The sequence below is a fragment of the Kogia breviceps genome, chromosome 10 (genome assembly GCF_026419965.1).
Source record: "Kogia breviceps isolate mKogBre1 chromosome 10, mKogBre1 haplotype 1, whole genome shotgun sequence".
In the NCBI taxonomy this organism is placed as follows: Eukaryota; Metazoa; Chordata; class Mammalia; order Artiodactyla; family Physeteridae; genus Kogia; species Kogia breviceps.
The window spans coordinates 93,714,912-93,725,888 of NC_081319.1; the positions used below are offsets into that span (position 1 = coordinate 93,714,912).

The 10,977-nt window shown below is 38.9% G+C and overlaps 1 protein-coding gene across 5 annotated transcripts in view; it reads right to left on the minus strand.

The window, feature by feature from the left end:
• Positions 1-10,977, minus strand: part of KDM1B (lysine demethylase 1B) — a 57,026-nt gene that overhangs the window by 45,550 nt on the left and 499 nt on the right. For 2 of the 5 annotated variants that reach the window (XM_059076769.2, XM_067006705.1), the window contains exons 2-6: positions 7,712-7,811; positions 6,726-6,853; positions 5,495-5,584; positions 4,845-4,956; positions 1,781-1,897 (exon numbers count right to left, since the gene is read on the minus strand). In XM_059076769.2, the coding sequence (XP_058932752.1) occupies positions 1,781-1,897; positions 4,845-4,956; positions 5,495-5,584; positions 6,726-6,853; positions 7,712-7,798 (534 nt within the window). In that variant the 5' untranslated portion in view covers positions 7,799-7,811. Of the gene's footprint in view, positions 1-1,780; positions 1,898-4,844; positions 4,957-5,494; positions 5,585-6,725; positions 6,854-7,711; positions 7,812-10,932; position 10,977 lie in introns of all 5 variants that reach the window. The other 3 variants (XM_059076770.2, XM_067006704.1, XM_067006703.1) reach the window with 3 other exon arrangements.

Sequence of the window (10,977 nt, forward strand, 5' to 3'; positions counted from 1 at the left end):
TTACATCTATTAAAAATATCACCACTCAGTGTAGGTAAGGTTTTGATAAAATGATCACTCTGAGCTATAGTTCTTTAAACCTTTAAAAAGTTTTTGATATTTGTATCAAGTGCCTTAAAAAAATGTGCCTACCCTGGCGGTCCAGTGGTTAGGGATCCGCACCTCCACTGCAGGGGGCGCGGGTTCGATCCCTGGTGGGGGAACTAAGATTCCACCTGCCACATGGCGTGGCCAAAAAAAAAGTGCCTACCATAAATACATAATCAAAGCACAAAAAAAGTTCTAGCAGGATAAGTGAGTCGTTCAGAATGGTTATCTATTAGGGTGGGAAGCAACAGATGGTTAAGGGGCACTTTCATTTTTTATTTGTATATTTACATATACATACTTACATATTATTTACATATACATACATATATTCAATTTACTTTTTTTAAACCCGAGATTATATTCATGTAATAATTGTGTAAAATTTAAAACAATAAAACACAGAACTCCTAAATGTTCATTCCCTTTTTCTCACCATTTCACTTTGCAAAATCTTCCAAATATATTTACAATAATTATGAGTCACTTTAATAATATTTGTATCTTATAAATCCCAGGCTTTTAAAAACTTGATCATAAACTTTATAGAGCTTTTCATCATTTCTTTAAAAAGAAAATATTTTGGGCTTCCCTAGTGGCGCAGTGGTTGAGAGTCCACCTGCCTATGCAGGGGACACGGGTTCGTGCCCTGGTCCGGGAAGATCCCACATGCCGCAGAGCGGCTAGGCCCGTGAGCCATGGCCGCTGAGCCTGCACGTCTGGAGCCTGTGCTCCGCAGCGGGAGAGGCCACAACAGTGAGAGGCCTGCGTACCGCAAAAAAAAAAAAAAAAAAAAAAGAAAATATTTTGCTCGTGATAACTGTATATCTTTGTGAATATACAGCAAACCACTGAATTACATACTTTAAAAGGGTGAATTTTATGCTATGCGAATTAAATCAAAATTTTCAAAAAAGAAAGCCTCTTGCTTCTGAGATTACAATGATTCCTAATATTCTTTAATGTACTGATAGAACTAGAGACATTTTGTAGATGAATGCTTTAACACATTTAAGCAATTAACACATTTTTAAGCGCGAAGTAATTATCAAGTCTCAAAACAGGCACACTATACCAACTATGGAAGACTGCTAACAGTCCAAACATATATATCTTTTTCGCCTTACTAACAGGATCCTAATTTTGATTCTGTTATAAAATATTTTCTTCCAGTTATAAAATATTTTATAAAATATAAAACATGCAACAGTTATAAAATATTTTCTTCCTTGGTCCCTACTGCTGTTCAGAGTAGCTGCATGATACTATTCTGGCCAATGAGCTATAAATAGAAATCTACTGCTGGAACTTCCAGGAAAGCTCCTGGTTTCCCAATAAAAGAGGGAGAGACTTGGCTTGGGATACCCCAGCCTTTCCCATCTTTTCTGCTTTGAAGTTGGAATGATGGCTGACAGTGCAGTAATGATCTTGTGACAGAACTGGAAACTAAAAGGAGACTTCCTTGGATACCTACATCAACTCTGGACTGCCTGTTTCTAAGCTGCCTATAGTGAGAGAAAAATAAAAGCCTTAATTGGTTAAGCCATTGTAGTTGAGATTCTGTTATACGTAGGACAATATAATCCTGATACAATGATCAACAGAGTTATTGAAAAATATACACCATTATTATTTACTGACAACTAAACTAACACATCAATTAATTCAAAAGGAAAACCAACAGAGATCATACCTTAACAGCAGTATTTGGTTTCATACCACATCGGTACGTCTTTGCTATCTGTGGAGTCAGCTGGATTTCCTTGGTAAGTTGCCTCCATTTTCTACACTCAGGTTTTGTACATTGAACCTAGATGGGAAGTAAGAAGTCAAGATCAATGGGTTGGCACCTCCTGAGCTAGCATTTCTATCTTCCACCTCTCACTTTGCCATCTTCTGCACATGATTTGGTCAACAACCGTTCAGCACTTCCAAGTAAATACCTTTTCTTCCCCTTGTGCCATTGCCACCCATAAAATCCACATTTACCCCATCAGTCTAATTTCTGATTCAATGCTAGCTCAGACCCCAAGAAGTACAAAGGGGATCTTAGTACTGTTGTCAGAATGGCTTTCTAGCTCTAACCTAAGGAAACAGAGTTAAATTTAGTTGCAGGTAGTCAAAAAGCATCACACTAAATGCAATGTGGTATCCTGGATTGCATCCTGGAACAGTAAAAAGACACTAATGAAAACACTGAAGAAATCCAAATAAGTCTGTAATATACTTATTAGTACTGTACCAATGTTAAGTTCTTAGTTCAAAATATAATCCTGGTGTGTTAGATGATAACAGTAGGAGAAACTGGGTGAAGGATATACAGGAACTCTGCACTATCCTTGCAAATTTTCTATAAATTTAAAATTATTCCAAAATAAAAAAGCATGCAGATATTCATCTGCAGAAGAATGAAGTTGGGTCCCTACTTAATACACATACAAAACTTACAATGGATCAAATACCTTAATGTAAAGAGCGAAAATGATCAAATTCTTAGAAGAAAATATGAGTCAATCTTCATGACCTCAGATTTGGCAGTGGATTCTTAGATATGACACCAAAAGCACAAGCATCAAAAGAAAAAATGGATAAATTGAACTTCATCAAAATTTAAAACTTCTGTGCACTAAAGGACACTAACAAGAAGTGAAAAGACAACCTAAAGAATAGGAGAAAATATTTGCAAAGCACTTATCTGATCAGGGCCCAGTATCCAGAATAGATAAAGAACATTCACAATTCAACAACAAAAAGACAAACAACCCAATTTAAAAATGGGCAAAAGACTTGAATAGACATTTCTCCAAAGAAGATATACAAATGCCAGCAAGCACAAGAAAAGATGCATTAGTCATTAGGGAAATGCAAATTAAAACCACAATGAGATACCACTTCACGCCCACTAAGACAGCTATAATTTAAAAAAATGGTAAACATGAGTTGGTGAGGATGTGAAGAAATCTGAACCTTCATACATTGCTGGTGGCAATGAGCGATGGTGCAGCAGTTAGCTATGGAAAAGAGTTATCAGTTCTTCGAAAAGTTAAACATAGGTTTACTATGATCCAGCAATTTCATTCCTAGGAATGTATCCAGAAGAACTGAAAACAGATGTTCAAAAATATTTGGATACAAATATTCACAGCAGCACTGTTTGCAGTAACTAAAAGGTGGAGACGACCCAAATGTCCATCAACAGATGAAGGGATAAGTAAAATGTGGCAAATCCATAGAGTGGAATATTATTCCCCCATGAAAAGGAATGAGGTCCTAATACATGCTACAACAAGGATGATTCTCAAGTGCACGACGTTAAGCGAAAGAAGTCAAATATGAAAGGTCACATACTGCATGATTCCTTAATATAAAATATCCAAAATGGTAAATCCATAAAGACAGAAAGCAGATTAGTGGTTGCCAGGGGCTGGAGGCAGGGAGGAGTGGGAGGTGACTGCTGAATGGGCACAGGTTTCCTTTGTGGATGCTGAAAATGTTTTGGAATTAGACAGAGGTGGTGGTTGCACAACATTGTGAATGTATTAAATGCCATTGAGGTGTACGCTTTAAAATGGTTAATTTTATGTGAATTTTTTGTGAATTGAAAGTTATGTGGGGACTTCCCTGGTGGTGCAGTGGTTAAGAATCCGCCTGCCAAAGCAGGGGACACGGGTTCAAGCCCTGGTCCAGGAAGATCCCACATGCCACAGAGCAACTAAGCCTGTGTGCCACCACAACTACTGAGCCCAAGTGCCACAACTACTGAGCCTGTGCTCTAGAGCCCGTGCTCCACAAGAGAAGCCACCGCAGCAAGATGCACACGCACTGCAATGAAGAGTAGCCCACCCTCGCCACAACTAGAGAAAGCCCACTTGCAGCAATGAAGACCCAATGCAGCCCAAAATAAATAAATAAAATAAATAAATTTTAAAAATAGTTATGTGACTTTCACTTCAATTAAAAAATTTTTAAGTATGCAGAGAAGCTCAAATTACCTGTAATAGTAAATAAATTAGCAAATCATTTATTAAATGATGCTATATTTATATTATATATGCAATTGCTAAAATATGTTTTCAAAGAACGGCTAGATGGAAAAATGATATAAAGTTAAATTAATAAAAAAAACTCAGCAAAAACTTACATACAAAGTATGATTTCTTTTTTTTTTTTTTTTTTTTTTTTGCGTTACGCGGGCCTCTCACTATTGTGGCCTCTCCCATTGCGGAGCACAGGCTCCAGACGCGCAGGCTCAGCGGCCATGGCTCATGGGCCCAGCCGCTCTGCAGCATGTGGGATCTTCCCAGACCGGGGCCCGAACCCGTGTCCCCTGCATCAGCAGGCAGATTCTCAACTACTGCGCCACCAGGGAAGGCCCAAAGTATGATTTTAAACCTAATTAGGATTTGTATATAAAGCATGAAATTGTGCGTAAACATACACAGAAAAAACATGAATAGAAAAAAAGATGAGAGAGATATGCACCAAACTTAGCACTGACTATCACCAGCTGGTAATGAGTCTTTAGTTTCTTCTTTACACTATAGGTTGAATTATGGGATTTTTCAACACATGTGATTTTTCAATTATGTGATATTTTGATTTTTCAAAATCAAAAATGTGATTTGCTTTAATAGTTACAGAAAGAATAAATGTCATTAAAGAAACCTTTCCTAAAAATTGGTATTTTCATCCATTCCTCTTGCATTTAGCTCTCTCTACAAATCCTCTACAGAACAGTAAAGTGTTATCTTCTTTACCCAGTAGGGAAGCTGCTGGTCTGCCATGAAAGCTTTGGGACTAGGTTCAGTTTTTCCATTGCTAGTCCATATTTTTTTCCATGTAGTATATTTGTCATATCCATCCTTATGGCTGAAAAAGAATAAAAATAAATATATCAAGCTATAAGTTATTCAGGTTTTCAAAACAGGTGGCAGAAATCTTACATAATGGACTTAACCAGCCATATTATAAGGAGGGGGTAGTTATCATGGCACCCATAAATCAGGTGGCATTCCTAACAGTTTTAGTACTTAAAACTATCAAGAAGGGATGGTTACCTGTCTGTCCAGCACCCTCTAGTTGTCAGCATCCTCCCCCTAATCTTTGTATTCTGCCCCCATGCATTGGCACAGAAGAAGCAGCTCCTAGATTTTTCAGAATTTGCAAACTTAGAATAATTGTCTCACAGCAGATGCTTTTTGAGCACTGAGTGTGCACACACATAAGTGTACACACATGCAAACTACAGCATCAAAGTCCTGGCCCACCGGTAGTCAGCACAGGTGTGGCTGAAACAGTGGAATAATTCAGTAAGCCTGGGGGCTCAGTCATAACCATCTGACCCCCTCCACCACCCAAGCCACCATCCCTTCCACCACGGAAACCTCAAACAATTATCAGAACAAACCTTCTATAGTAATGGTCAAAGCATTCATTACAGAAATGCTCCCCACAGGAGAGGTGATACCACCGGGATGTGTAGCCATTTTTGGCACATCTGAAAACAGCAAAAACGGGTAGCTTTGGTAATGAATAAACATTTCTTCTCGTTTTTGTTTTTTTTTTTTAACATTTATCAAATCACCTTTTTTTAACATTTATCAAATTGCTTTAAAAAAAAAATTAATCAAGCACCACCTAGGAGCCCATTTTGCCTTATCTCCAACAATCAGAATTACAACAACCAGAATTATAACAGGGGAATCCTAACAACCAGATTACAACAAGGGAAATGGAAAGGCCGACTGATACATAACAATGCATGGTGAGGACACAGGGACTTAGATCAGTGGTGCCCATCAGAAGAGCCTGGGACTTAGCAGTTTCATCAAGACTCCACAGAGTGATGATAGGGTTTTAGACATGAAAGAAGGGATGCCAGTGGCCTTGCTGCATGTGAGTGAAGGAGCGAAGTGTGGTCTTTAGTAATAACATCTGGCCCGATACTAAACAGTGAACGAATCTGGCCAGCTGGAATGGGACCATCCAGCAGGCAACCTAGTAAATATAACCTACCACACAGCCAATCAGGTAGTAAAAGAATGAAATATAATGCCACTAGGAACAGTAACACCACCACCTCTTTGTCATTAAAAAAACAAAACAAAAAAACAAAAACAACAACAACAACAAAACCCAGGATATGTTTTCCAGGTTTTACTGAATGTTAACTGAAGATTTTTCTCTGGAAATAAAAGGTTATGCTTGGGTCATCCTAATAAAAATGGCAAGAGTACAGTTAGCTACACAGCTTTAATGAGACCTGTATATATCTGTTGGAGGAGAAGGTATGTTATATGAGGGAGAAAAGCAGCAGAGGGAAATAAGCATATACTTGTCTCTCCAGGGAGGTCAAGGTTCTCTCTCCACTGCCCCCACCTCTTACCCCCATCCCATCCTCAAACTGTCCCCCCTGCCATCCCCTACCACCAGAGGTACAGCCATTGTGGCTGGGACTGGGGGACACGGATTGGCAGAGCAGAGCTCTGGGCAGAGCTGGACATGCTGTATACAAAATGGACAGGCAATGTCTCTGTTGTTGGATGACAAGTATCTCTGTATATTCAGGAAGACTCTCTTTGAGGATGGATGCTCTCACCCGCAGGAAGGTGAGACCAAGACCCGCCATCTAAACAGACCTTTCAGAAGCGCTGGCAAAGCACACAGGACACGTGGCCGTACAGCCGGCTTTTTCGCATTTCCTGTACTTCTTCTCTGACCCACCATCTTCATCCTCGTCTGTCGTCTCTGTGGCCTTTTTCTTAGCCTGAGAAAGAACCAGCTGAGGTTAAGAGTACACCGGCAGGGCCAAAGGTACAGGCGGTGGGAGGTTTACTACTGAAATCACTTCCATGTTAGAAGTTCTAAACGTGAAGATCAACAGCATCCTGGCAGTGGGGGAGGGGTTGATGAGACAGCCATTTCCCTGAGACCGCACTGTGCAAATAACTCGCTCATTTGCTAGAAATTTAGAACTAGCACTTTGACAACAGTTCTTTGAGTAGAGGACTAGAATGCATATGAGCTTCTCTTAGGAAAAAGCTGTTTCAACCATACTTCAATAAAAAAATTTAAAAAAAATTTTAAAAGCTGTATCATCAGAAATAAAAGCCACTCTCAAATGAAGATTTTTTTCTTTACTTAGAGCAGTTATATCCTCTCAGTATTATAGATTTTAAAAACTAGACAAATTCCAGAAAACAATTACATCATTCAATATTTTTCTTTAAAAAAAAAAAAAAAGTCCTACAAGAGAGACGGCAGCAAGTAACCTGCTAACAGCACCCAACCAACTACAAGCTGAGGTCCAAATTCCTATGAATGACACCAAGTGAAGCATGATCTGGCCCCAGCTCATATCCTGGAGGCTACCCTACAGCTGTGATTCTCTGAACACCCCATGCTGATTCACACTCTGCGTCTTTTACCTCCGCCGTTCCCTCTGCGAGATACACTTTTTTCCTACATTCTATCACTTTATCACACTGACTGTCCCAAGGTGAATTTCTCCACTAGACTGTAAGCCCCTTGAGGGCTGGAATTATATCAACTCTAATTCTTCAGTCCCGATCACAGTAAGCCTGTTGTTCAAAACAGGTGCACTGAATGAACAAATGAGTGATACCTGCCTACCGGAGCTCCTCAAAGGAAGGCTATCTGGAGAATGATCAAAAGGTGCTTTTTTCTTTGTCCTGCCCCGTGGGGTTGCCATTATATCAGAAAATCTAGAAAAAAAAAAAACAACAAACATTAAATATTAGCATCTGCTAATACTTTCAACACTCTGGAGTCAAGTTATTATGTAATTTAGTTGGTAAGAGTGTATGTTCTGCAGTCAGACGGCCTGAGTGTGAAGCTATTGCTTTCAAGTTACTTAAGCTCACTAAGACCACACCTCAGTGTTCTCATATATAAAATGGGCACAGCCAGAGTGTTCCCTAGCATTGGTGTGAAGATTAAGTAAAATAACTAATTTAAAGCACCAGGCCTGGTATAAGTATTCAGTAAATGTTATCCATTAGTAGTATGTATATTTACATATAAAAATGAGAAACACATCACACGAATGACCAATAAACAACTGACACTACTGTTTATAAAATTCAATGAGTAAAAATATCTCATTTGTTTGTAATATTCCTCTCTATCTCACTGCATCTTCTTAGTTCCTGAATTTTGCTCTCTTATTATACTTTAAAAAGAACACTCATTCATTCCTTCTCAGTAAAACCCAACAAATAAATCTCAGGCACACTGTCTAGTCACTACTGAATATAGGAATCTGGGTTAGATAGTCACTAATATCTTCCACTGGACAAGTTTTATGAGTTCTCAAACTAGTCTAATAATAGCACAGTTAAAGAAACATTAAGAACCAAAAGTCTACACGAAAAATAATGCATAAAACCATGAATGATTAAGTTATCATATTAGTATTTTTCAATTAAATTCGATAAGGAATGAAAAATGCTTAGTATAAGTACTCAATAGTGTATGGATCCTACAATTATCACACATCTCCTTCCCTGATCCATATTTACTACACACACATACACTCACAGAAAACAACAGCATGAGAAATAAACAGGATATACCTATGGATAAGAAAATGGAAAGTGGAAAAGTGTTTTTATCTTAAGATATAAATCCTACATATATGATCTTAATCTTGGGGAAAAGATTTAAAGGGCCTGTAGTCCATTGTTTCACTATAAACTGCAATCCTGTTGTTTGCACTAACATTCACAAGAGCATTTATCATGGATTATTAACATCACATGTGAAGGCTTTCAGTCTGCCATCTATAACAACTTTGAGAAATCTTGACACCGATGTTATGGATGGTTTTTCTTTGACTCAGTCTTCACTTTCTCAAAACCATTATGTAAGTTGTGAACAAACATACCTTATGCATATTCTGAAATATATTACAGTTCTTTAACCATTAAAAAAATTGCCATTAGTGCCACAGCACTCATTATACAGTTGGATAAAGAACTAATGATTTTAAAAGTACTACTGTCTACCTATAATTCTTATACGCAGAGAAGGCTTTCTGGATCACATTTTCCAAATTTTGTCCAATCTAACCAATCTTTTTATGTAAAACATATATCCCACATATTCATAAAATGAACCATAAATAAAGCATGTGTAAACATGTATACAGTATACCTTAAGTATTGCAGCAAAAATATTTGAGTCTAATGTGGGGTTTAGGAACATAAATAAAATCATGTTCATACAACATTTGACAGCGTTACCTGGGCAAGCAAGCTCTCTCAAAAGAAAGTATAGATTCTGGAAATTTCATCAAACATTTTAACCCAACTGTATACTGAAAAAGATGTATTTGATTGCAATGAAGAATGATATAATTCAAGAAATGGTTAAGAGAAAATGAAAACATTAGCTATAAAAGTCATTAAGAAATCTGTGTTGTCTGGGAAAAATAGGATTGAAGATTTTTAGGGCAGTAATTTTGTCTCAGTTATTTATACAATTAACAGTTAGGTACCTTCATCCTTTTCTGACACTTACTGTAATCTCTGTATTTTCACTGTTGCTGGGTTCTTGGGGGCTTAAAATAGATGAAAAAAATTTAACTTGGAAGGACTACAGTTAATTGTGCTTTTAAATATAGTCTTAGAAATATGATCAAAAGTGTCATTAAAACAAATTAGTTTACTGGAAGTGCTTTCCCACCTGGGTCTTCAAATTAATAAACTCACCTAACGTTAAGTATGATCAATTTGTTTCAGGTTCAATATGACTTTATAGGCATGTTTCTTCCTAATTTTAAATTCATAGCTTTGGTTTTCTTTCAATGTGACAAAAGAAAGAAAAAAATGGTTGGGGGGGCATAAATATATAGGTGAATATATCAATGTCTAGATTTCTACTTTAATAATTCCCAGGACTTTTTCAGAAGTAGCTTATTCAAAAAACTTTTTAAAAAGACACAGATTTCATAAAAATGTGAATCTAAAGAACTCCAGGTTGGAATAAAAATTTATAGTGGTGTTAGCGTAATTTCTCAAAACTGGAAAAAAGGAGCAAAAGTTTCCCTTTGGGCCACCTGAAATTCTACCCACAATACTCAAATTTTCCGAAATATGGATCCAGTTCAATTGCCCGAATGCTTTGTTGACTACTTTCTCTTCGTGGAAGATAATTAATTATTAATGGTCATTTTCTCCTGTACCTCCTGACGAAATCGTCCCTCCCACTCGCCTTCCTTCTACTAAAATAGGTTTAAAAAAACAAAAAAACCAAAGTGTAAAAGCCTCGAGTTGTGTGTGCACAGGTGGAGTGATGGATCTCCCCAAAGGAGTCTGTGGACGCCCGTACGCTCTCCGGAGGGAGGGCTGGGCCTCCAGCTGGCTAGGTTCCAGATCACGGAACCCCAACTCATTACAGCTGGGCCTGCCCATTCCTTCCTCTTTCACCTGCCGGCTGCTAGGCTGTTAACTAACAGCTACCGTAATCGGGCCGCCCCCTAGGGTTCCCGGGTCCCGGCGGAGTTACCCCAGCAACCTGGCAATGCCGATAGCGTCTTAACGCATGGTCGCGGCGCCGCAGTCGAACTAATACCACCTGCGAGGCCGTGCCGGCTCCTCGCCGCCACGCTCTCGGCTGGGAAGAACAGCCAGGGAGTTCCTACTCCCGGGCTGTGGGTTCCCCCCCACCTACTCCCCGCAGCATGTACTCCCCAGGTCACAGGGCACTGACAGCCCCCAGGAGGGAGCCCCAACGTTCCCTGTGCCAGATGCAGCCACCTCGCTTTCTGAAAAGCTTTCTCTTCTCTTCTCCGAAGTCGAAGAAGCAAAGCCTCCCGGGGCTCACCTTTGCGCTGGAGGCGTGCAAGGAGTCGCGGCGAGAAGGCACCGC